Source organism: Aricia agestis, chromosome 2 (genome assembly GCF_905147365.1).
Source record: "Aricia agestis chromosome 2, ilAriAges1.1, whole genome shotgun sequence".
In the NCBI taxonomy this organism is placed as follows: domain Eukaryota; kingdom Metazoa; phylum Arthropoda; class Insecta; order Lepidoptera; family Lycaenidae; genus Aricia; species Aricia agestis.
Window position 1 is genome coordinate 332,192 of NC_056407.1, and position 27,413 is coordinate 359,604.

General features: G+C 40.6%; 2 protein-coding genes across 2 annotated transcripts in view; both read left to right on the forward strand.

The window, feature by feature from the left end:
• Positions 1 to 2,669: 2,669 nt before the first annotated feature.
• LOC121739724 (glucose dehydrogenase [FAD, quinone]-like) lies at positions 2,670 to 13,125 on the forward strand. Its single transcript, XM_042132272.1, has 6 exons — positions 2,670 to 2,799; positions 5,262 to 5,564; positions 5,819 to 6,040; positions 10,484 to 10,616; positions 11,117 to 11,236; positions 11,724 to 13,125. The coding sequence occupies exons 2-6, from the start codon at positions 5,267 to 5,269 to the stop codon at positions 12,967 to 12,969; spliced, it is 2,019 nt and encodes a 672-aa protein (XP_041988206.1). The 5' UTR covers positions 2,670 to 2,799; positions 5,262 to 5,266; the 3' UTR covers positions 12,970 to 13,125.
• Positions 13,126 to 20,227: 7,102 nt separating this feature from the next.
• LOC121739727 overlaps positions 20,228 to 27,413 on the forward strand; it is a 106,366-nt gene continuing 99,180 nt past the window's right edge. The window contains exon 1 of the mRNA XM_042132276.1: positions 20,228 to 20,279. The gene's annotated coding sequence lies outside the window, so the exon portion shown is untranslated. The remainder of the gene's footprint in view (positions 20,280 to 27,413) is intronic.

The following is a 27,413-nucleotide window of genomic DNA, read 5'->3' on the forward strand; positions in this document are numbered from 1 at the left end:
TTCTCAATTTCCTTGCTCTTATTAGTCTTAGCGCAATAAAATAAAACCTTTCTCGATAAATAGGCTATCTAACACTGAAAGATTTTTTCAAATCGGACCAGTAGTTCCTGAGATTAGTGCTTTCAAACAAACAAACAAACTCTTTCCAATATTAAGTATAGATAATGCTTCGACCGCAAAACTCAATTTGAATAGCGATCTCCAAATACATTCAAATGATAAAAAATCTTAAGCCGGATTAATTTTAAAATATACAGGTAATAAAAATAAGGAAGGAGCAGAAGAAAGTTAGACGATAATTTAAAATGACAAGGGAACGGCAAAATTTTGCAAAAACATACGTAAAAGTATAGGCTCGGCGCTCACCCACTGACCGACACGCTAGTAAGCATTCATCACTCATCACTCATCACGTCGACACATTCACAGGTCAACGCACTATATTATACCAGGTGCCAAAACATCCAATCAGCGGTTATTGTGTTGTTTACACGCCATACGGCACGAATCAAACAAAGCCTATGGGAGTAATGTTTATGATTTACGGCACTCGGAGACATACTTAATGGTTACTTAGTGAAGGTATTGACATAAAACGCATACATTTTTTCTCAAAGTCTTCATTAAATACTTACTTAAGTAATAATTAAATGTCTCCGTCCGGAGAATGAAGATGGGCATCCAACCTGTACTCACCTGCGTATAATAATCATAAGAGAAACATTTTAATTTGATGTAGTTACAAGGAGCTCGCCCGGGCAGTAAAGGTTTACGTGATTCAACCACTATGAATTTTTAACGCTAGAGTCTGTGCGGTGAAGCTATAGTTATATTATGTACTATGAAGTGTACATAACAGGACCTACATTATTAATACTCAAGTTTAAAAGTAGGAAATCAACTTAAATATTTAATATTTAAGTGCAAAGACAACGATGTAAGCGTTGACGCTGCTAAAGGTGTTAAACACTCGCTCGGGTCTCGGAACATACCTACAGCGGGTAATACATAATATTATCATTATTATATTTTTTATTTCCAAAATTTTCGGACCGAACTCCTTTTATAAAATAATTTCAGGGCAGAGAGAACAAAGGCGACCGATTAAGCCTCACTAGAGGCCTGTTATTATTGGGAATTTTCCACGTCTTATTACTTGCGATAAAATTTAACAATTTTAAAATATTATTATAGTTCAATTGATATACGAATCGAAATAATTGGAATCGCAAAATCATTAGCTCGCGCCGTACGGCGTGGGAGACTCCGCGCCGGCCGATATATTATGTGATGTCAATTGTAATGGAATAAAAATAGAGAGGCGAAACAGAGGAGCGTCCACGCAGGAATGCTAATAAACATCCTCACATACATTACACACATACAACCCGCCCGATCTATTTGTGCACTCGCTCCTGACAATAATTACATTTGTGCACTTTTTGCACAATTAATGTTAATGTCCAACAACATGTTTTTTGTCCAGCAACATTCATAGCTTTATTTTTTTTATTGTCTGACTACCAGTTGTCGGTAAGTGATCTATCACCTCCTAGTTCATCAGGTCATCTCACCGCTTGCGAATTAACGCTACGGTAAATACAATTCCACGTGATTATAGCATTTAAAGTCAATTAATACATCCTTAATACAATACGAGTAGAATTAAAAGTCAATATTTAAACTTAAATATTTTTAACTGATTTCCAAGAACTCACTTTTGAGAGCACATTCTATTTTGAGATTACCTAAATAATAATAATTATTATTATACTATGTATAACCTACTTTTCAATTGTTATTAATAAATATTAAAATCGAAGTTTAAAATTTAAATAAAGAAATAAAATAGTATAATACAGAACAGATTGGACCAGTATCAGGCGTTTGACGTCTTTACAAAGAGTGTAAATCTAAAGTTTTTTTTTGGGGTGTGATAAAACCTGAACTGACTTCTTCAATCTTCATGCCTCATCTTAGAATCTAGACTACCTTTCAGGCTGTACTAGAATATGCTCGTCATTGGAGGACCTTTCACCTCGGCCTGTCACCGAGTAAGTAGTTCAGGCGGTGACCCGCCGGCCGCGGCCAGCACTCGAGAGCGCCGTTAGGGTTCAATACACACTATAACTAGCCGTAATTATAACACCTCTATTGACTATTGTATTTACTGTCGAAATGTATGTCACCTCGTGACTGTGCTTCGAGCTACATAAAGAGATAAATAATCTTTCAACGAGTATACACTATACAGTAAATCACAACATTCTAAGTCTTCATCAGATTTCGGTGTTTCTGTTTAAAGCAGAAGTAGGTACTGCGTAAAACGCCGAGGATGATCCTGGTGAAGTGTCGATTGTGTAAGTTGTTAGATGAGAGGTTGCTAAATATCCTACATAGAGTCGAGCTCTATACATATAGAGTTACTTTTGATTAAAAAATAACTAAAGGGAAAAAAACGAATTCAGGTTATCCTTTTTAATCAGAAAGGAGTTTATCCATATTCTTAAGTGCAATTCGTTGAAGATACTTTGGCAGTATTTATAACATGTTACACAGCCTATACACTATGATCATCACCTGATGATGATGATGGTGCCGGTGATCGTGACCTTAACTTTCTCAGCGGTGGCGGGCGCGAGTTGACATAACTGTGGTGCGTCGGCTCGTCTCCAGTCTCCACGACACCAGCCGGCGGTAGTCACTCCGCTGACACGCACCGCTGACGCCGCCCGTCACCATCGCTTCTGGAGGAGCTATCCGCACCCTACATCGAGAGTTACTGCACAGTTCATGTTGGTAAGTCAAACAATTGTACTATAAGCTTACAGTTTACAAATTACAATGTACTAAAAAATAGGAATCCTAATTTTTTTTTATCGACCTATTACTATAAAATACAAACAGCCCTTGGGAATATTTTTAGGCCCACATAATATATCGTAGTCGATAGTAAAAAATATATTTGCTAAATTTATATTATATGTAGTGTGGTACAAAAGACATAAACGGGAGCCGCGGATGAGCGTATCGTATAAAAAATATTTAATTTTACTTTCGTTAGATATACCTCGATTCTAACGAAATCTTAAAAGCCTCCAAAAAAAGATTAATTTGAACTCCGCTACTATAAAATAATACCAGTATCTGCATAAAATTAAATTATTTTTATATTTCAGAACACAATATTCGACCTATTTTATCCCAGAAAATTTAAGTAATCAATATTACTTAAGTTTTCTGGGATAAAAAACTCAATAGTTTTATTCCTTGAATTAAGTTTAATAAATTAGCGTTATTAACCGACTTCCAAAAAACGAGGAGGTTATAATATGTTCGGCTGGGGATATTTTTTATTTTATTTTTTATTTTTGTATGTTCAACGATTACTCCGCCGTTTGTGAATTTTTTTCACACTACTATTTTAGGGCAAAATGTTTATCCCTAAACTGTTTAACCGATTCTGACCAAATTATTATGAAGAATAGTATCTAAATATATTGATTCCAACCTTGGAAAAGGACATAATATTAGCACGGTTCAGATACTAAATAGTTAATAGAAATTAGGATAATTAAACGATAAAATATACGAATATACGAGCTTCTTGAAGCATTTATTTAAAATATCTTGAACAGTTGCAAATTCTAATACATAATATATCAGGACTATCACACTAATATTATAAAGGCAAAAGTTTGTGAGTTTGTAAGTTTGTTTCTTCTTCGCGTCTGAGCGGCTGGAGCGGATACCCTGGATTACCGCATAGGCTTACTTTTTCCCTAATAAACCGCGGGCAACACCTGCGCTAGTAATAATATTATAAATCCTGCAACAAGAGAATGCAATCTCGTTCTCGCGAGATCGCCGACTTTTCGGTAAGATATAATTGTGATTGAACGAGATTGGAGTCAATGGTCATTTTAGGTCAATTCCTAAAGCCAGTAATTAAATCTTGCCATAATTTTACATGTTAATATGTTTCGCTGGGAGTGATTGGGGGAATAATGTTTGGTTATTGATAGACTTTAGCTTGAGACAAATTTTTGCTCTTTTATTATTTTCATATGTCAATCATTTTTTTTATATAATCTGCAAGAATGAACACAAATAACTTTCTAAGCTGATGAGGTTTCACAATATCGTTAATCATAAACATCACAATGTATAGCAGAGACGTCCGCTTCTTAATGTTTGAAATTTACCCGCACCGTCGATAGTTTAAAAATGTTGTGATATTTTATTTCTCTCATACTTAAGTGACTAAAATGTCTGAATGGGAAATAAAGATCTTTAAATCGAAACATCTCACGAGACTCGAGAGGCGAGAGTATGAGTCCGAATCGCATACCCACCTGCAATAGGGATGATGACAAGGTCAAAGATTAGCAGATTTTGTTAATAATATAAAGAAATCACGGTAAAACATAAGTGTTCTCAAAATTTCAGCTCGATAGCATTTGTATTTTTTTTGTTACGCGCCTTCAAAGTTGGATAATCAAGTCGATTTTTTTTCAATTATATTTCTTAATATTTGTATACCATTCGATAACTTATACAATTAAAAGCAACTTTTGTAATAAAACCACTTTCATAAACGCAATATTTAATATACCTATCAAACAAAGTTCTCTCCCGATGCGTACAAACTACGAAAGAGTGACGTCAGTTTTTCGTAGCACTTTGTATGGAGCGTTTCGGGCAGGTCTATTTTAAAAGATGTTTGAATTGTCATATCTTGGTGAATTTTTAAGCTATCAGAGTCATTCTTTCAGCGATGTTTCTATTTTTTAAGGGTCGTTCAATTACCAATAAGAAAAAAAAATAGTCATCAAGCCTATTAACGATAGATCTTTCCATACCGTAACGCGTCAACTGCACATCAATAAACAACCGTGAAGTTAGTAATATTGCTGCTTAAGGAAGCTTAGTTTATCTTTATTTTCATTGTAATCAGGGAAGAGATTGTATCAGCAGCGATTCTCGATTCGACACGCAGTTCGTACGCTAACTACCACCGGCGCAGGCTCATTACAGCGGTCACACGCTCCCCGCTCACATTGACCGACGATCGCTGATAGCAATATTTTGCATTGAGCCTTTAAACAATAAAGCATTAGCTGGTATCCTTAAAGCTTGTTCATTGTTAACACTAATTTCCTCATTTGAATTTAAGAATAGGACTTATATTAGTTTTAATGCAATTTATATACAGTCATAATTATCCAGTAATTAATACTTCAAGATTACATTTGTTCCAGCAATCATGAAGATATTGTATCTACTGACGCTGCTGTGTGCGTTGACGGCGGCGCACGACGATGACGACGTTATAGATATCGAAGGGAACGAGGTTGAGGATTTCCGGCAGGCGCGGGTCCTGTGGCCCTCCCCCGACACCGCCAGGGCCAGGGGCAAGAAGGCGCGCTACATCTCCTGGGGCCCGCCCAGCCAGATCATGGACTTCATGCTGCACAAGGGGCCGCAGAACAACGCGCCCTCCGGCAGCCCGAGCGCCGACGACCCCTTCGACTTCCTAAGAGACTCCTACCCGCTGCCTAAAGGTAAATAATAATAATTTATGTGAATGAGGCACGAGCATATTATTTTTATCACTAATTAAAGTAAACGGATAGTTTATTGGTTTCTGTAATGTTAAAATATTGTAAGGGAAGTGTGAAAAGAAGCTGCACAACAGCAAAAAACTTAACAACAGTCTAACGGCGCGGCGGCGCGATCTACAAGAGCACGTACACTTCACCAACTTTTCCACATTATAAAGTCATAGCTGACAAAGTTATGTCGTTCGCTGGTCCAGGTCTGACGGAGCCGCTGGAGGAGTACGAGTACGTGGTCGTGGGCGGGGGCACGGCGGGCGCGGCTCTGGCGGCGCGGCTGTCGCGGCGGGCGGCGGTGCTGCTGCTGGAGGCGGGCCGGCCGGAGCTGCTGCTGTCCGACGTGCCCTACCTCGCCCCCTACCTCCACGACACCGACCTCGTCCAGCCCTACACCCTGGAGCACCAGCCCGGCGTCTGTCTCGGTGAGTCACCGTGCTGCAGCTACAGATCCACAGGCCTACACTGGACAACACCAGCGCACTGCGGTGTTTATTAATTGTACAACCAAAAAGATTACTCACACACAGATTTCTAACGCAGCTCAGCAAGAAAGCAGCATGCGATCGTTAGTATCTTTCACTTAGTAAGAAGAGTCTTTAACTTGGTCAGTGAAAGGATGAGTTCTAACGAGTACGGAGGATTTAACTGTAAACCTCGATGTCCGCATTACACAGACGACGCTAAACTCTCGCCCGACATAAATCCAACGTCTGTTACACATCGATAGTATAATAGACGTTAAAATATTAATAATAACAGAACTTAAAATGTAACACAGCAATAATTTCAATATAATTAATAGCTGTTTTAATACACTGTAATAAATTAGCGCAAACAGTGAAAGTGAACTAAACGACCGTATTCAAGCAGGGTGTTTGGCGCGCGGCCAGGTTTCCCGCGTCCGACGTCCCGCTGCCGGACAGTCCGCTATTACCGTGATTGAGACTTTGGCTGCACTCCACCATGTATTGAATCGGTGCAGCGATTCCCTGTTACCCAAATAATTTTGATGAAGTTGAAAGAGTTGGAAGCCCTTAGGTACTGTTGCCCTCTGTATATAAAGAGTCTGCCACACATTGTTTTGTCGCATCGATAGGACTGGACACTCCAGATATGAGTAGACTATATTAAGCCCCATAATTTTATTAAAATTTTAAATTGAGGTAATACTTTAATAGTATAATTTAGCTACGAATGTCACGCCTCATAAAAATAACTAATTTATAGTCGCGAAATCAGTTGCTAATAGCAAAAGTTAAAAAAGGAAAGACTCGACCTCCTTAAAAAAGGAAAGTGACGATTTTATGAATGTGATAAAAAGTGAAATGGAAATAATATCTATGGACGCTTCACACCACGTCAGTCTGGTCCCGTGCTAAGTACCTAAAGGACTTGTGTTACAGGTACCAGATAATATTTAATACTTTTATACCATACATATATTTAAGATTTTTATTATATCATACACATATTTAATGGTACACATCCAGACTCGGGAACATTGAAAACTTTTTGTTCCGTCGGCGGGATTCGAACCCGTGACCCCCGGCTTGAGCTACCAACGCGCTCACCACTGAGCCACAGAGGTCGTCAAAAATCGGAAATAAAACGATATTGTTGCGTGATTAATGCGATAGAGCGGTCGTCCTTGGGGGCGGGGGGGCGGATACCGGTCAGCCGTACGAGACTCGAGGTAGAGCCGCGGAATTAAAATAACTCCGTAATGCCTGCGAGCTGATGAGTTACAGTCATACAGCCTACGCCTGGTTGTTGTTTATGACATGAAACTATCAGCGAGTAAGCAACGTTAAAAAGAATAAAGTGGAAAACGAAGTTTAAAAGTACAAATAAAGTAAAGTCCAATAAAATACAACAAAATATTACGAGTATGACCACCGATTAACTAGCGTTATATTAGTCGGCCGCATAAAATAATATGACGGCAATATGTTGTACAGTAAAAATTCAATTTTTATATTTTATAACTAGGCTCACAATACAATAAAAGATTGAATAGTGTGACCGTCACGTAGTATTTTAATCGTCGGGTGTGGTAGTTATTTACGAAAATTATTAGATCTGATTCAGCTATTATTTTAATAGCTGTGAATTACTATTTGCCTTATATGGACACGTAGTATAGTGCGGACGCGGCGGTGAGTTAATTAGGGCTAATTCATATCGCAACATAGCAAGGCTTGCGATGCATTTTTAAGGAGTGAGCACATTGAGACGGGCCGTGCCGGGGCGCATCGCAAAAATCCGCCTCCATACAATTTGTACGGAAGCGAATGCGCGTATCGCACACTGTGCCGGGGCGCATCGGCGCAGATTTTTGCTCGGTGGATTTCCGTCAATGCGACACGGCCCGACAAGACCCGCTGCGGCCCGGCAAGACCCGCTGCGCCCCGGCAACAGTGTGCTATAGCAAGCGGCGCACGGATGTGATGCGATGCGGCCCGGCAAGCCTCAGCTCAAAATCCGTCAATGCGTTGCGCGCTGACCCGCCCCGGCACGCCCCGGCACAGTGAGCGTTAAAATCCGTCAATGCGATGCGACTCGACCCGGCAATAGTGTGCTATAGCGCATTTTGCGCTGCGCTGTGCCCCGACTCGCCCCGGCACGCGCCGACAAAGTGTGCGAACCTTTAAAGTCAATCAAATTTGGAACAGGAAGGTCGGGCAAGTCTGTCAATTCAATGTGTATCTTCTTGTATAGTAAAAACGGTTTTAATGGCTCATTAAAAATGCCCCTCGTTGCATCAAAAAGATTCATTAGAATGCGAGCTGTTGTGAGCCCTTAAACGTTGTGTCGCAGCTCCGACATCAATTTGTTCAGCTCGGTCAATACTGCTCGGTAAACTATTTGTTGCTAATAAAGTGATTTTACATTTTATACGTAACTATTGTCGTAAAGAATCAATATAGAAATACAATTATTTACCCTCGCAAATGACACATCTTATTTAAATATCTGGGAGACCGAGCTTCGCTCGGAGTATTTGTTGTACCCATAAAATGTTAGAGATAGGATATTGTCCGATTTTTTAAAGGCATGTATTTAAATCAATATCTGTATATTATAAAGGGAATCCTTTTTTCGATCAAAATATTTGAAAGTTTCACCAAAAATACTGACTTGCACACTAATTTTGCACCCTAAATAATGCGAATTCAGCATAGTATTTAAAGTTATTTGCATAACTGTTTTACTGAACAAATAACTATTATTAAAATAGTATATCTAATAATTCCTTAGTTCAACAAACATACTACAACCATCACCTAAATTACTTTTAGGAACATCATATTTTATTCTAAATAAAACCCAATTTAATCTGTTATGTTCATATAATAATTAAGAACACATAAAAATCATCAAGTGCTAATTTAACATGGACTAAACTTTGGCACAGTGAATGGTAACTCAGTTTATAAACAATAATAATAAACAATCGGCAAAGAGCGAATCGGAGTGAGTCGACGGAGCCCCGCTACGCGGGGCTCCAACTTCCGAGTGGTTCACAAAAAATAACCACGATCTAACCTAACCCAATCAAGTCGTATTGGGCGAACATTGCTATTAATTATTTAAGAATCATTAATAAATTTATTAACCCATACAATTACAATACAGTAGTAAATTTTGATAATTTTTCTCAATTTTTATCAAGAAACCTTGAATTATATAGTTTTGGATTGATAAAATCTTTCACCATATCTCATCATAAAGTTGCACGATTTGTCAATTTGTAGACTTGTTTTGATAATAGAAATTGATTTTATTGTGGTGCACCTTTCGATATTGTTTTTAGAAATTCCGTTGTAAGATTGTCCAATTTAGAGTGCAAGTTAGTATTTTTGATAAACAATTTAAATTTTAGTTTTACAAATAATATATCCGATGTATGAACCATATTTTTGGTGTGAATTCGGTTATTAAGGTCTCGTTTTGTATGATGTTTAAGTTGTTTTTGGAGGACAGATAATCAAATGAAGATGCATCCAGTGCCGTAATTCTGGACATAATACAGTAACAGACCCGAAAGGTCAGGGCTTACACTTTTTACAAAACGTATAGATTATAACTTTATATCTTTAGTTGATAGTGTACTGTTCGCATTCTATGTGTAATTCGCATTCATCTTATAATGACAACATCATGGAGCATTATATTTTTATATAAAGTATTAATATATAAAGTATAAACTAATGTAAAAAACTTAAAAAAGCAGGAAATATAAACAATTCGTATGTTAATCATTTTAAAGATATTGCCTACACACATACACACATAAAGCGTTGCCTTACATGAGTACTGAGACTGCATCAAACTCTGCATACGATACCGTCTGCTTGATTTGTGTCAGTCCCTCGCTGTGTTCGCCGGCGGGTCCTAATTGACCCGACCTACTGCCTGCTGCCGGCTGCCGGCTCTCTAGTTCAACGTGCGCTGGTGACCCTGAACGATGAATTGCACATTTTGGAGCCATGCGTATGTGGAACATAGCACTACTTTGAACTGTGACGCCTTTTTATTTATAAGTAGGTATGTTTAGCTACAAGAAGCACAGATTACCGCTTACTAATAATTATTATTAATAGTAAGGGACCGTAGAAGTGTATAAAGAAAAAAAAAATGGTTTTGGCAATAAATATGAAATATGCTGATGCGAGAAAAAATATATATTATCATGTTTAATTGTTAAATTATTGTATGACAATATGTTTATTCTCTACTTGACTTTGAAATAGTAACCAACGCTTCCTCCTGCTAGAGTGGATAATTCAAATCACGCTCAGTCCTAGTTTAGTGGAGTGTTGAAGGCAGCGCGCAATGGTTTGAATGTGGTGATAATGTTGCAGGCAGCGAGGGTCAGCGGTGCTTCGCGGGTCGAGGGCGCGCGCTGGGCGGACACTCCGTCGTGAACGGCATGATCTACGCGCGCGGTCGCCCGCAGGACTGGGACCGGCTTGCCCAGGATGGCAACTACGGATGGTGAGTGTGTTGTTAGTTTTATGCCTGATTACTACAGTTTTTGTCATCTATTCATTAGCGTTTTTGAATGTCTAATGTCAAAACTTTAACCCATCGACTACTACTAAAGGTTGTCTGGCAGTAACTGCTGTTAGCAGTAAGACCGCCTATTTGTACATATTTCTCCTTTATTGTGTTTTTTAAGTTTAAGTTTAGTTTTAAGTTGTACAAATAAAGTATTTTCTATTCGATTCTATTCTACGCTGAAAGGATAAACTTCTATGAAAAAAACTTCAAAGAACGGGGATTAGTATGGTCAAATATTATTAGTAAGTCGCTGTAATTTTACTCTTAATAGTCAAAGCGCATAACGTCGATGAATTTTATTCTTTAAATCTTTGCAACTCATGGCTTTTGACATTGCAACGCATGGCGGCTGGAAACCATTTCGACTAGCGTGGTCTAGCATTAGATATAGGAAAGTAAAATTATATGGTGATAACGTGCTGTTGACATTTCAGGTCGTACAGCGAGATGCTGCCGTACTTCATGCGGTCGGAGCGGTCGGAGCTGCGCAAGTACCGCAACGCCACCTACCGCGGCCGCGACGGCGAGCTGACTGTGGAAAATGTACCCTTCAAGTTAGTACCGGGTTTACCAAAAACACATTCCGCTTGATCCCACTTGTGTCAGTCAGGACTGTTGCTATTCGTCTGTCAAAATGTTATAATCCCTTCTTTTTATGGAAATACGAGGGGGCGAGAGATTCAAAATGATATTTACACCGTATGGTCGAGAAGCCTTTCCTGGCAGAGGCCATGGTCATAGGTAATTTAAAGTACTACATATAAACATTAAAAGTCCGGGTGCCATCGAAATTCACTGCAAAATATTTACATACCAAAAATATAAACGATTACAATATTTACATACTAAATTCGATCGTTCATAATCGGTATGTAAATATTTTGCAGTGAATCTTTGTACAAGAACCTAGGTAATTACTATCATAAGATGAATAATAACTCAAATATGGTAAAATATATTCTCATATGGGAAATGATCTTGGTATAAAGTTTGTATGAGAATTTCGATGGCATCCGGACTCTTAATGTGTCCAAATTGTAGGACGGGTCTGGTAGAGGCGTTTCTGGCGGCGGGTCGCGAGCAGGGCAGCCCCACCGTGGACTACAACGCGGGCGAACAGCTCGGCTTCGGCTACGTGCAGACCATCAGCCGCCGCGGCCACCGCCTCAGCACCGCCAAGGCCTTCCTGCACCCCAACAAGCGGCGCCGCAACCTGCACATCCTCACCGAGGCCCGCGCCACCAGGGTGCTCGTCGAGCCCACCACCGGCCGCGCCTACGCCGTCGAGTACGTGAGGAACAACGTCAAGCACACCGCGCGGTTCCGGCGCGAGGCCGTGCTGACCGCCGGCCCCGTCGGCTCCGCGCAGCTGCTGCTGCTGTCCGGCATCGGGCCGGCCGCGGACCTCGCCAAACTCGGCATCCCCGTGGTCGCCGACGTGCCGGTCGGCCGCACGCTGTACGACCACGTCGCCTTCCCCGGCGTCGTGTTCCGCCTCGACAGCACCAACGCGAGCCTGCTAGAGCCCAAGGTGGCCACGCTTCCCAACCTTGTCCAGTGGCTGCAGTTCGGTGACGGCCTGCTCGCGACGCCCGGCCTGGTCGAGGCCCTCGGGTACGTCAAGACAACGTCGGAGGAACCGGAGTCGGTCCCGGACGTGGAGCTGATCAGCCTGGGCGGGTCGCTCGCCTCGGACTCGGGCAACGCGATGCGGCGGAGCTGGCGCATTGCGGACAAGACGTACTACCCCGCGTTCGGGTCGCTGAGCGGCGCGGACACGTGGCAGGCGATCCCCGTGCTGCTACACCCGCGATCGCGCGGCTACCTCGAGCTGCGCGACGCGAACCCGTTCTCGGCGCCGAAGCTGCACGGCAACCTGCTGACGGACCCGCGGGACCTGGCAACGCTGCGGGAGGCGGTGCGGCGGGTCGTCTCGCTGGGCGAGGCGGCGCCGTTCCGCAAGTACGGCGCGCGGCTGCACCTCCCGCCGCTGCCGCAGTGCGCCGCGCTCGCGCCGGGCTCGGACGCGTACTGGGAGTGCGCGATCCGCACGCTGGTAGTGTCGATGCGGCGGCAGGTGGGCCCGTGCCGCATGGGGCCGGTGGGCGACGCCGAGGCGGTGGTGGACCCCGAGCTGCGCGTGCGCGGGGTGGGAGGGTTGCGCGTTGCGGACGTCGGCGTGCTGCCGCGCCCGCTGTCCGCCGACCCCACCGCCGCCGTCGTCGCTATTGCCGAGCGCGCCGCCGACCTGCTCGCCGCCACCTGGGGCGACGTCGCGGCGCGGTGAAACAGAACGTCGTATCGAGTCATTTTCAACTGCCAGAAGCTTTTAAATTTAGTATGATTTAGTAGTAATGTTAAGGGGAGCGTCGAGCGATATTTTTAACTCATCTCACCGCGATGACGGGGTGAACGTGTTGTTTAAATAAAAGTTTTGCTCGAGTCACGGTGTAATTCATTCCGCGGCCGGCCGAGGGTCGCGGCCGGGGCCCGGGGCACGTCGGTACAAAATTAATGGTTCACACACTGGATCCATTTGGGCGGGAGTTCCGTTTGAGGCTGAATGCCGGTCAAATTACGCCACTGAATACCGGCTATTGCGGGGCTGTGACTCAGCAGTCTGCTGCGCTGGCGACGCCGGAGCTCACGCACCCGTATACAGCCTTTAAACTTGTGTGACTTTCACGAGTGACTGTGTTATAGTGGTGTTACATATCCTAGTTAAATACATCAAAAGTCGTGTGCTATCTTTATCTATGAAATCCACGTTCCAATTACAATTTTTTAAAATTTGGCAGGGATTTGCTTTGAGTTCCAGGAAAGGCCAAACGATATTTAATATTCCGGAAACATTCAACACGGCTATCGTGCGTTACACGAATTACGGCGCAAAGAAGTTGCGGGCGATTCTAGACCTTTTGTATTAAAGTAAGGGTCTAACAGAAAAATCGCACTGGAATGGATTCCATTAGGTACAGTAATAAAATGTTTTTAACTGTCATCCCGCTTTCAGATATCTAAGCATAAGGCTCCTACCACACGTGCATGTTTGACCACAGTTTTTCTGGCGCATGCTTCTCGCATGAAAAGACGGAAGACTGTCATTATCTACCACACGGCACAGTTACCCTTGCATGCACAAGCCACATTCTTGTCGAGATCGTCGGTGCATAAACAGTGTTTATTTTTCCAGTTTCAGATCTTTCAAAGAGCATGCAGAGATTTTTATAATTCAATAAATTCAATTGCGAATTGACGATTATATGTATTATGTACGTTAACCCGCCATTTTATAGCAACGTGCGTGCATTTTAACACCACTTGACTGACAAAGAGCGGCTTGAACACTGAATCACACGATTGACAATTTTTACACGAAGGCTTACACATGCCAGAATTTCAAGCAAGTTTTAAAACCGTGAAGACAAGCTTTGGGACTTGCGCATACTACCGTTTTACCAACTACATGCACAATTATGATCAGTGTACAAGCCGGCATGCGCAAGCAAAACTGTGGTCAAGCATGCACGTGTGGTAGGCGCCTTAGTTATAATACCAAGTGCGTTATTTAAAAAAAACATCAAGAGTTATTGAAAACTTGGCCGCTAAACAGCAACTGAATTTTAAATGCTCAAGCAACTATGTCTAAATAAGTATTTAAAATTAATTAAAATTGACATTCAATCATATTATTCAATGCGATAAATTAGTATACTCGTATTACCGCACTATAAACATTCTGACTGCAAACATCCACAATCATTTCGAACGACAAACAAAATTATCTACTCGTAATAAGGATATTGTGTTGACACTATACAGTAAATATAGCTATTCCAATTTCTACAATACTTATCTTTTTATATACAGTGGGTGGCCAAATTATTATACTCGGTGTGAGATTGACATACTCGTAGTACGTATTGATTGTTTAGCCATTTAGAGTTGTTTGTTTTACTATTTTTATTTATTTTTTGTTACTTTAGGTTGTTTTTTATATTTTGTGAGTTAGTAACATTTATATTTAATAATATTTTTAAATAGTAACACCATTTAGCACGACAGTCACTTTAGCCATATTTTCCTGTGTTTAGTGTGTGCATTAGGGAGTTAGACAAAGGTGCTAAAAATGTATTTGGCGTAAAAACTGTTACTAAAACCAATGCCTACGACTTATCTGTTTTATTATAATTTATAAATAATAGATATTAACATATTTTTCAATTGTTTCAGGGTTATTTTCTGTAATAATATAATTTTAAGCTAAAATAATGAAATATTTAGATACGGGAATGAATAGGAAAGAATTCAAACATTCCAGTAAGAAAAACATCTAAAATTTAGACACCTAAGAGTCATACCAATCATTCCTAGAGAGAAATTGCGAAATTAGCAAGCGTTTCCCAACTTTGAAATATAAAAAAGTGATGGACTTAAAAAAAATGTCACAATTTGTGTTGATAAATATGGCAGAAAAACGTCTTTCGACTGCTTGAATAGAAGAGGAAACAAGGACTTTTACTGTTGAGAACCGAAAAAAAACTCATAAACATTTTGTTAGATGATGCTGGCGTAGCTTTATCTAACAGAATGTTAAGGCGAAACTGAAGAAATTGAATTTCAGTTGTTGCCCTCCTTCGAAAACCCAGTTTACCCAGACAACGCATGCTAAGCGATTGCCGTTTGCTAAAGTGTAGTAAAAACACTGGTCTGAGAAATACTGGAAGGAGGGAAACAATATACGTACAATATACGTGGGAGAGCCAGGCTTCGGCACGAATGGGCCGGCTCGACCGGAGAAATACCACGTTCTCACAGAAAACCGGCGTGAAACAGGGCTTGCGCTGTGTTTCGACGAGTGAGTGAGTTTACCGGAGGCCCAATCCCCTACCCTATTACCTTCCCTACCCTCCCCTATTACCCTATTCCCTCTTAAAAGGCCGGCAACGCACCTGCAGCTCTTCTGATGCTGCGAGTGTCCATTGCGAGGCGAGGCGACGGAATTGCTTTCCATCAGGTGTCTCGTTTGCTCGTTTGCCCCCTTATTTCATAAAAAAATACTAGCTGTCCTGGCAAACGTTTCTTTGCCATATTATAAAGTAGGTATTTCGCCCGTATTATTTTATTGAAGTGACTCAATAAGTATGTGCGTGCCGTGCGTGCAGATGCGTTGCCGGCCTTTTAAGAGGGAATAGGCTAATAGGGGAGGCTAGGGATGGGAAGGGAATAGGGGACGGTAAGGAAGGGAATAGGGTAGGGGATAGGGCCTCCGGTAAACTCACTCACTCGGCGAAACACAGCGCAAGCCCTGTTTCACGCCGGTTTTCTGTGAGAACGTGGTATTTCTCCGGTCGAGCCGGCCCATTCGTGCTGAAGCATGGCTCTCCCACTTCACAAAATTGATTTATTATATAATTATTGTAGTACATTATATAATGGGCTCGTAAAGGGCGGGCCGCGGCCAGGTGTAACGGTAAACAAAGCTGAAAATACTTTTTTTCAATTTTATCAAAATTAATATTCCCTCAGTCTTAAACGACGTTTCCGTAATTCGTTTTAAATTGCCCCGCATTACTCTAAATATTCGGGAAAGGTGCAAAATTACCACCGCCTACGCCGCCCGCCCTAGCAGCCCGCCCGACACCGGAACTGACGGAAGCTCCAGCATGTCCGAAATCGCGCTTTTGTCGCATAATCGCGCAACTGCTGGTTCTCGAATGACATCTGGCTTATTATATATCAACTCGAAGAAAAAATACATACAGATAGCTTTGAATAATATATTATTTATCTGACATTGAAATTAAATGAAATGAAAATGAAAATATACGTTTCATTCTGCACGATCAAATTACATATACAAAGTTTAAAATATATGCATAAAAAAATAAGAAGAAAGCACACAAAGGCGGCCTTATTACTAAGCAGCAATCTCTTCCAGACAACCTTTAAAGCGAGAGGATTAGATTGCTGGATTTGGGTATACTTAGTGCTAAAAAGTATACAATTATTGTTATTGTTCAAAAATTGTTCAGAGCAACTTGCTTATCCTCTTTATCTACTTTATAACATATCTTTAAGTAGCGGAAAATTTCCTTCAAAGTGGAAAGAAGCTTTCGTTACTCCGATACATAAAAACGGGGATCCAAGTAATATAGCAAATTATAGGCCTATATCAATTTTGTCAATAATGGGTAAATTGCTCGAAAAATTTGTGAAAAACAAGCTCTATTTCCACATCAAAAGCAAAATTGATATAAATCAACACGGCTTTCTTCCGGGTAGATCGACTACATCAAACCTTATAGGTTACGTCTCGGATATTTATGAAGCTTTAGAAAACAAAAAAGAAGTTCATGCCATATATACTGATTTTTCTAAGGCTTTTGATGTAGTTAACCATCAAATCCTAATTGCTAAGTTAGCTCATGCTGGCATATGTGGTTCCCTATTGAGATGGTGTGAATCCTATCTACTAAACCGGTCTCAGCTAGTTAAAATTAGGGGTTTTAAGTCTATTTTAAAAATGGTACCGTCTGGTGTGCCCCAGGGCTCTCACTTAGGACCAATATTCTTTTTAATTTATGTTAACGATTTGTGTTTGAACTTTACATCCAATTATCAAATGTTCGCCGATGACCTAAAAATCTACCGAGTTATAGGAAGTATGGCTGACACAGTTTTACTACAAAGAGATATTGACCAGGTGACTCATTGGTGCTCGTCAAACGGAATGAATTTAAATGTTGTAAAATGCTATTATATAAAATTTTCACGTAAACGTAATCCTTTCCGTCACATGTACCATGTCTCTAGCAATCCTATAACTGAAGTATCTTCCATGCGTGATTTGGGTGTTATAGTTGATAGCAAACTAGATTTTCGAGAACATATAAATAGTATAACATCTAAAGCTGCTAAAATGGCTGGTTTTATAATACGACAGACCAAGTTTTTCAAAGATCCAGAAATACCGGTGATACTTTTTAACTGTTATGTTCGTTCTATTGTTGAATATTGTTCTCAAGTATGGAATCCATTTTATTATGCCCACATTTCGAGAATCGAGAAACTGCAAAAACACTTCTTGTATCATTTATGTTACTCTCTAAACCTTTGTCAAAATTTAATTTCTTATGAAGCTAAATTAGCACACTTCAATTTAGTTTCACTGGAGCATAGACGTCGCATCTCCGATATTGTTTTTTTGCATAAATTAATTAACGGGAATTTAGACAGCACCCCACTGCTAAATAAGATTAATTTATTAGTTCCTCGACCGGGCAGCCGTACTCGAAATAGAAAAACCTTTGACATACCTGTACACCACACAAATTATGGACAAAACTCCCCATTATACCGAATGTGTGCCTCATACAATAAGACCTGCGGTGAAATTGATATTTTTGGTACTTCTGTCTCATTATTCAAAGATAATTTATATAAAATTGTAAGCAAAGATTAGGCAACAAGAATTTAGCACCATTTTTGTAACTTACATTTATTTTGCATGTAGTATTCACTTCAAGAAGGATGTACACCACGTTATGATATTTACTAACTTGTATTTAGAAATAAGTTGTAAATGTGTATTATCTAGTTTAGTGAATCAATAAAAAAAAAAAAAAGTAATGTTGAAATATAAAAAAATAATGTATAAAAATACCACAGATCTCAAATTTATGCTCCAAGACCTCAGCACTGCAAGCCTCGAGGTGGGACTTACAATGAACAGGTCCAAAACACAACTGATGACCAACAGCACGAGACGTAGGGTCGTGGCAGACGAGCAAGAAATACACTATATCGACGAATACATCTACTTCAGCCTTTCTTTTGACAATAGACCAGCAACTTCTCGGACCGACGAGGGATGAAGATGGCAGTTGGAGGCCACGGAAAAACCTTGAGATTGAAGAACTTGTGGCAACGCCCAATATTATCGGGGAATACAAATCTCACCGAATCCGCTGGCTCGGTCACGTAGAAAGGATGAATGATGACCGAGCGGCAAAAAAAGCGTATGTGGGGCAAACGACCGGTGGGCCGTCCCAGATGCCGCTGGAGGGATGAGGTAGAAAGGGACCTGAAGGCGTTACGAGCTGAATCATGGCAAGATGTCGCACAGGATCGAAAGAAATGGAGTGCGATTGTGTCAGAGGCCAAGACTCAATTTGGGTCGCTGCGCCGCAGTAAGTAAGTGAGTAAGTAAAAGACAAGGAAAGGAAGTCGATCGCCGAATCGAAAACGCCTGGAAGAGCTACTGGTCCATGAAGAAGCTGATGAAGGGAGAGCTACCAATCTCTCTCGTCGACATGTGTATTCTGCCCGTCCTACCGCCCCCCCCTAACCTACGGTACGCAAACTTGGTCCTTGACCGATTTGCAAAAGTCCCAACTCGGGGTTTGCCAAAGAGCAATGGAGCGCAGTATGTTGGGAGTAAGTCTTCTGGACAAAATAAGGAACACAATTATACTGCGCTCACAAACAAAAATCACGGACGTAGGAGTTAAGGCGGCTAAGCTAAAGTGGGATTGGGCTGGCCACGTTAGCCGTATGCATCCCGAACGCTGGGCAAAGATATCGACAGAGTGAGTACCTGAAGATGGAAGACGCCACCGTGGCCGGTCTAGGAAACGATGGCGCGATGAGCTGGAGGCGTACCAGCCGGGCTGGCCAACGCTGGCGCTGGAGCGAGACAAGTGGAAGACCCTGGGGGAGGCCTTTGCCCAGCAGTGGGATAGCAAAGGCTAACAAAAAATATATAAAAATAAATAAACATGACATTATGTGTGTTATGAAGCTAGCTAATTAATATTAAGCATCACTAAATTGGGTACTTAAGTACAAATTAAAAAAAGAGAGTAATAATATGATGCTTAAGCATACCGCAGACATACATTTAAAGCATTACGAGAGACGATGCAGAAAACAGATGTACACAACATATTCATGGGAAGTAACTCCATACCTAAAAATTAAAATCAATTAAGGGCACTTACCCCAGTCGGATTTAAAAATAATTGCGGATTTAACATAACTGACTCAGGGTCAATTCGGACGGAGGCGCGGCGCGGCATAAAGTATGGATTTGACAGATTTCAATTGCGTGAGACGTATTGGGAATATGTGAAATCCATACAAATTTAGAAATGCAGTCTACGCGTCGCATTGCGGTCTGAGCTGACCCTTATCAAAAAATTAACTCTCATCGTCTCAAAAATTTAAACTTAGTGAAGTAGAAGATATTTTGCTACAATTTGATTACGAATACGGATACAAAGTAACTTTAACTAGCGCAAGCAGACTATCTGAAACAGAAATCGGCCGACGTTCGAGAAGGAAGTGAGTTTGCGCGGGTTCGAGTGTCGACGGTAGGGGCTGATCGGGCGGCATGAATGACGGCGCGGCGCAGTCGGGCACGCTCCGCCGCGCGCGAACGTCGAGCGCGACCGCCCCGCGCCGCCCCCGCCGCGCCGACCGCCCCCGACCCGCAACAAGTACGCGACTTGTATGCAGTAGTGGTGCAATAGTGGTGATAATAATGATAATATAGGAATAAATAAACAGCATGTTGTAAGTTACGAAAAGTTTGAGGTAACTTTCGTGCGAACAGTTTTGTACGGTTTTGTTTCAAGCTTTTAAATAGGTAGGCTGTCTACATATTAAATTATTGTTTTGTTATGATTTTGTTTATCATTGTTTTTTATTATGCTTAAAAGTTTTTCATATTATCCTTAAAACATTACTACATTCCAACAAAAAATATTTTTTATTGAAGTTATAAACGTGCATAACTATAACGCAATTGAAAGAAATGTTGTAGACTTAAAAAAAAAAAACGGAAACTGATATTATGAAGAAAAAATATTTTTATCGATAAATTCTCACTTCATGTCACTCTCAACTTCAAATGTACAATACCAAGTTATTACAATAAATAACATCGCTCGTAAAAAGTTCACACAAGTTCAAACACAAATCTTTCTATGTTACTCGTAAATTGAGAAAATCCATGTTTCTCGACCATATCGAGCTTCTTGTATCGACAATTTAAACTTCGATTATCGTATGCAGGACTCAGAAAACATTAAAACATACTAATTACAAAAAAACTTGAGCAGTGTTTCAAATTGGCTGACTCAACAAACTTTCAAATTGTAGATTTAAAGAGATCGCCCACTTTTCGGACAACGGAAGACAATCAGAATATCACCAGCATTACAAACAATTAAAAGACGTTCCGCGGAGAGAAATTCAAAAATAGAGGCGGAAGGAGTTGCGTCAGGAGTCAGGACGCGACGGCGACGGCATAATTGGCCAGGAGCCTCCTCCGGCCGATAAACTAAATTACTCCGACACTCGCGCTGAATATTTTCCACGCACTTTTACTGACTACCGAAATAGGACAGCTCGTTGGAAAATAACTGGACTTAACCCGCCCAAAATGTCCCACGGTAACACTATCCATACTAATATTATAGATGCGAAAGTGTGTCTGTCTGTCTGTTACCTCTTCACGCCCAAACCGCTGAACCGATTTTGCTGAAATTTGGCATGGATATACTTTGAGTCCCGGGAAACGACCTCTTTTCTTTTCCTCATCTCCAGGACGAGTCTTGTAGAACTTTTAGACGCGCTCTTCTCCAAATTCCTTCTCAACTTACCGACTTTTTTCCTACTCTTTCACAATTCACTCCGCCAGGCTTTGGAACTCCCTACCAACAGAGATTCGTGAGAGTAAAACTTTAGCACTATTTAAAAAGAGGTTACACTATCTGCAACAAAACACGTAAAATATGGTATTCTATGTTAGGTTTATCTATTTAAATTATGTCTATTGTAATGTGTAAGTATATTATAAATATTTATATTGTATTATATTATATTAATATATATTATATTATTATTTATTGTATGTTATCATTGTCCTTTATGGTAACGCGTAGACACTAATTTTTGCAAATTTTAGGCATTCCTATTATATATTCAGGTCTTCTGGAAGACATTCCACTTTTGGAATAAGGACAATAAATAAAGGACATAGGATACTTTTTGTCCCGGAAAAATGTACGGTTCCTGCGAGATAAACGAGTTTTGGCACAACGGAGTTGCGGCCGTCATCTAGTTACCAATAAAAGAGCATCTAATTTTAATCTTTTCTGAATACACTACTCAAGCTCAACTGATACTTTTCGAACGGTCCTTTATGTTACTTCGGTCCTTTATATGAACTAGCTCCATACCAAAATTTCTTTAGTGGCTTTGCTTAAATAAATCACCACCATCCAATATCCATCCTCTCTCACTTTGAAACTGAAATTAGAAATGGAATATGCGTTCGTTATGTGACGCCACAGACCGCTCCTCAGCTGAAATTGCCTCCGAGATTAATATTTAACGTTTATTTGTTGAAATGTCATCGTCGCGCAATATCCGCTTAGCGAACTGAAAATCCTGAAAATAAATGGACAGCTCTAAAATAAAACAGGCCGATAAAATTTAAAGCCAAAAGCTTAAAACTACCTACTTTGCTAGCCTTGTATCTGTTAGTGCGTCTGCCAGTATAGCCACAATAGATAATATAACTGTATAATTTTCAGAGACAAAATCTGCTACATATTCTACCATCAAAGAAGTTGATTTAAAGGCAGATAATGGATCTATATAATTAAAATGTTGGGTTATGTCAAGCCACTGTCAGATGCCCATTAAGGGTCAATTCAGACCGCAACGCGACGCGTAGATGCATTTCTAAATTTGTATGGATTTGACAGATTTCAATTGCGTCAGACGTCTTGCAAATCTGTCAAATCCATACTAATTTAGAAATGCATCTACGCGTCGCGCTGCAGTCTGAATCAACCCTAACATTGACTTGCCTATATATAAATCACGTTTCTATAATGTATTAAAATAAATATACATATTTAAAGTACCTAATAACGGCTACACAAACTAAAATATGCGTGATATACAGTTCTAAAACTAATAGATGCTTTTAGCATACAGCTTATTTATAATTTACCCGTCGTATGCGCGTGATAAATGAGTTTGTTTTTTCGTGACGTACAAAATTGTATAAAATAATTACCGCGTGTGATGTGTGTGATGTGTCGCAGGGAGCCGTGTTTATACAACACGTTGGCAAAAACCGCCGCGACTGAGCTACGGCTGTCCTTTGCATATAAATGAGCCCGCGAGTGCTGTCTGCACTTTTATAATTAACTTTTGCGGTATTCCTTGAACTTATAAAAACATTCCGTATTGTGCAACGCTACTCGCTAGCACGCTACGAAGGTATTAAACCAGAATATAATTGTGAATCAATCGTGTACACGACTAGTACATTACGGTTCCATAATATTATAACAATTAATGTCAAGTAAATCAGGTTATAAATAAGTTATTTAAAGTACATTAAATTAAGCAGTCTAGAACCCCACGTGCGGGGAGTGTCGCGGTGTCTGCGGTGTCACTCGAGAGTGGAGTGCTCTCGATTAGATCTCATTACCCCAACAACTGCGGTCGTCGTAGAGTACGCACACGTGTACTGTCAACTACAGTTCGTCACATAGAAATTGTAAAACCGCGTTTATCCATTCAAAATTAACGCTGTATTAAAGAAGATACACATTTAACTGACTAAATTGAGATCGCGGCGTCGAGCTGCCCGTTCCATAATTGAAAGGCCCATAAATGCGCCGCATCGTCTCGTCACGTTGCAATGTGAGTTAGTTGCACATACGAGCCCATTAGTATTAAAGAAGTCATAAACTCAAGCGCCAGCGTTTCTTAAAACAGAAAGGCGTCCTGTAACGACACATATTAATATTTTACGATACTGCCACAGATTACTAAAATAAGTACTACGTGAATACTGCTATCGCCGAGCACCCCCGCCAGACAAGTGTGTAGTGTAGCCGCAGACGCCGCAAGCGGATGGATCATGGAGAGCACATGTCTTTAAAGCTGCGGTAATAATACTGCTTAGGTACACTAATCTGCAACTAACCTCTGTAACCTACCTAATCTGTAGTCTCTACAGATTAGGTAGTTAGGTAGTATACTGCAGGGTGTAGAATAGAACATTTTTTAATTGCACAACTTATAACTAAACTTAAAATTAATATAGGAAAAAACTGCGATCGAATTGGCGAGGAGTATAGAATCCATACTAATATTATAAATGCGAAAGTGTGCCTGTCTGTCTGTATATCTATCTGTCTGTCTGTCTGTCTCTCTATCTATCTGTCTGTCTGTATGTTACCACTTCACGCCCAAACCGCTGAACCAATTTTGCTGAAATTTGATATGAATATACTTTGAGCCCCGGGAATCGACATAGAATACTTTTTATCCCGGGAAAATGTACGGTTCTCGGGCTATAAACGATATTTTCTTTAATCTGGTTCTAGTTATCAAACGGAGTCCTTCTAATAAGAGTGCTCGTGTCTTATATAGAATCTAGCTGTAATTTTGATGCTAAAATTTTCCATTCTATATCTATCTGATAACTCTGTAAATAACAGTTTATTATCGCCGTAGTTGGAGCTACTTTATTTTACGTGCCGTAAAGCGACTTAGAAGCCTGTAAAATTTACAACACATAAATCAAAATATAAGTAAGTATTATGTTATTAAAGTATACTTGCAGTGTTATAAAAATAAATTACGAAATTAGCATTTTAAACGGAATGAGCTTGAAATATTGCCGCAATCATAACGTGGAGTGTTTAGTAACTTATATACCACATGTAATAGCTATGGACCTAGCACGCTTAGCATAACCACTGTAGGAAATAGAAATGTGTCTTGAGTAAAAATACTGACAGTTTTCAGAGACAAAATCGTAAGTAACGTGGGTTTTGGTCGAATGTAATCCGCACTTGAGATCACTTGTAACCGTTTGGACCGTCAGCCGATCCGTCAGTTCAATAGCGTACTTCACTAAACATTCGTGACTCACAGCTTAATATTCTCCATACGCGCGTCGTCTACAGTGCTAATGATTTTTTTTTATTAAATAAGGGGGCAAACGAGCAAACGGGTCACCTGATGGTAAGCAACTACCGTCGCCCATGGATACTCGCAACATCAGAAGAGCTGCAGGTGCGTTGCCGGCCTTTTAAGAGGGAATACGCTCTTTTCTTGAAGGTTTGCAGGTCGTATCGGTCTGAAAAACTGCTGGTGACAGTTCATTCCAGAGTTTTACAGTGCGCGGCAGAAAGTTATGCGAAAAACACACTGTGGAAGACTGCCACTCATCAAGGTGATGAGGATGGTATGTTTTTCGCGTGGGACGATAGCGAAAAGTTGCAGGTGGTATGATTCCGAACAATTCCTCAGAGCACTCCCCGTGATACAACCGATATGACGACGAGAGAAACTTAACGAACAGAATACGGACAGCGGAAAAACTAGCGCCGGGGACTTGCCGGGGATGAATTTTAAAAGCTATTTATACTAATATCGCGATGAATATTACCCGCTGGTATCGAGCGCGGAGCTGCCGCTGCCGATGCCGGCTCGCTAGTGCTGACTGGGATATTTCAAGTCAATATTTGGAAAACATTTTTGTTGGTAATGAAAGCTTCGTTTAAAAAGCTCCTAACATAAACTTTATTTACCTGTAGTGCACAGAGATTAGTTTTTCAAAATATAGTAATGTGTTAATTGTGTATATAATTTAGTGTCAATATTAGGACGGGCGGGAACGGGGTCGCGTGTATTTACCTATGATTTACCTAATTACGTCGAATACACATTACACACTACACACATACTATACACTATTTATTATATGCTACGCCGCCGGGCGCCACTCGACGTGGATAGTGTTAGTCGATATTAATTGAGAGAGATAATCCCAATCCCAATCAAATGAATGAGAATTTATGTTACATACTTAATATAAACAACGAGTACTAAATGATTGAAAATATAACATTTCGAAATTTATTTTTCGCAATATACTATAGATTTCATTCGGAAATAATTGCAGCTATACGATATAAAATGACTTTAAAGTGAATAATAAAGCTTAACGTCTGTCGCGGACGTGCGGTCGCCGACCACCGTGCGCCGCGCCTCGCCGAGCGCCGTGCCGCGGTAAACAGCACTGAGCGCAGCTGTATTTTCATTACTGAATTTCAATCAAAGAGTTTAACCGATAGTTGGCACTCCACGGTCCAGCATGCTTTTTGGACTCGGACGCACGGATCTTCGCAAAATAAGAACATAAAAAAAATAGACGTGATAATAATAATATGTCGATTGAAGTCGGATAATTATTTTTATGCACTTGCTGTTTGATTCTAAAGCCCGAGGCTGCGAAAAATCTAAATAATAAAATAACAAAAAAAGGATATGGACGAACAGTCCATAGACGGCCACAATTTTATAATAAAAAAAAAAAAAAGCCCGAGGCTTCAGTATCGAAACAGATACTAAAATGAAGTAAAAATTAAAAAATCCAGCAATTTAAGGCCCAGTGCAGATCTTCGCTCAAGTCGTAAAGTGCAGCACACACCCGTGCACGAGGCCGCGTACACCCGAGACCGTAAACCAATGCCGCAAACAATAAACCCGGCCTTTATTGCCGAGTTAAACGCTTTCAATTCGGGCGTTCATTTCACCACGACGGAAAACTGATCGTAAACTGTGCCCGCTCGGGTTTATGTCATTATTTTTAAGTTTAGTTTTTAAGGTAAATCAATATTATTAACGTGGCTGAAATGATTGCGGATAGAGTGGTCTTTCAAACAAAAAAAAAATGTTTTATAAATATCGAAACTTTTCAAGCTGCCCTACGATTCATTACACGTATTTAGCGAAATATTTAACATTTTTAATCGCAAAATACCGTTTAATACACCCAGTAACAACTATAAGCTTGAGTGCAGCAGCAGATCTGCAGCAGGTGTGACGTCACAGTTGCGGACGGCGGGCGGCGGGCGGCGCGGCGGCGGCTCCACACAATTACTCACGGTCGGGCGCCGCCGCTTTGACAGCTCGCTTTGAGCCCGGCCTAGCGACTACCGAGATAGTTATTGTGTTGTTGTCCTCTAAACTGCACACAGCACACTGCACAACGCGCATGAGGACACAGTGGCAAAGCGAGTTTCATAGTTATTAAACACTTGCAGAAGCACTCTCCGTTTCTCCAAAACTTATTAAAGCTCCTCCTGTTTTCGCTTTGATTATACTACGGAATATAATCTGAAAACTCCTTATGGATACCTGGAAGCGTGCTACCTTCAGCTTTACAAGAAAATAATATTCTCTGTTACAAATTCTGATATGGCCTGTGTAGAAACGAGAAAATCAGCAATTTTATATTACGATGGCACCATGGTCGTAAGGCGCGGGCCGCGGTGTGGACGCAGTGCGGCTGATAACGTTATCGCACACGACGTGACAGCTCACAGCACACGCGCCAGTATACACGTTACACACTATGACATACACACCACACGTTACGGCAATACAGCTAAAATGATTTCCGAGGAATACTTTATAGACATGATGGTATTTTGACAAAAACCTACATTGATTCGTGACTGACGCAAACTTTTGTGTCGTTCATTTTGATCGTAATAGTGCTATAGTCATCATAATAAGACACTTTTCCTCGTGCAGTTTAACTAAAATATTACAAGTTCTTAAGAAAAATTCAGGTTCCTGCATAATTATTGCGACTTGTATAATTCGTTGTAGCTTCGTCACGAA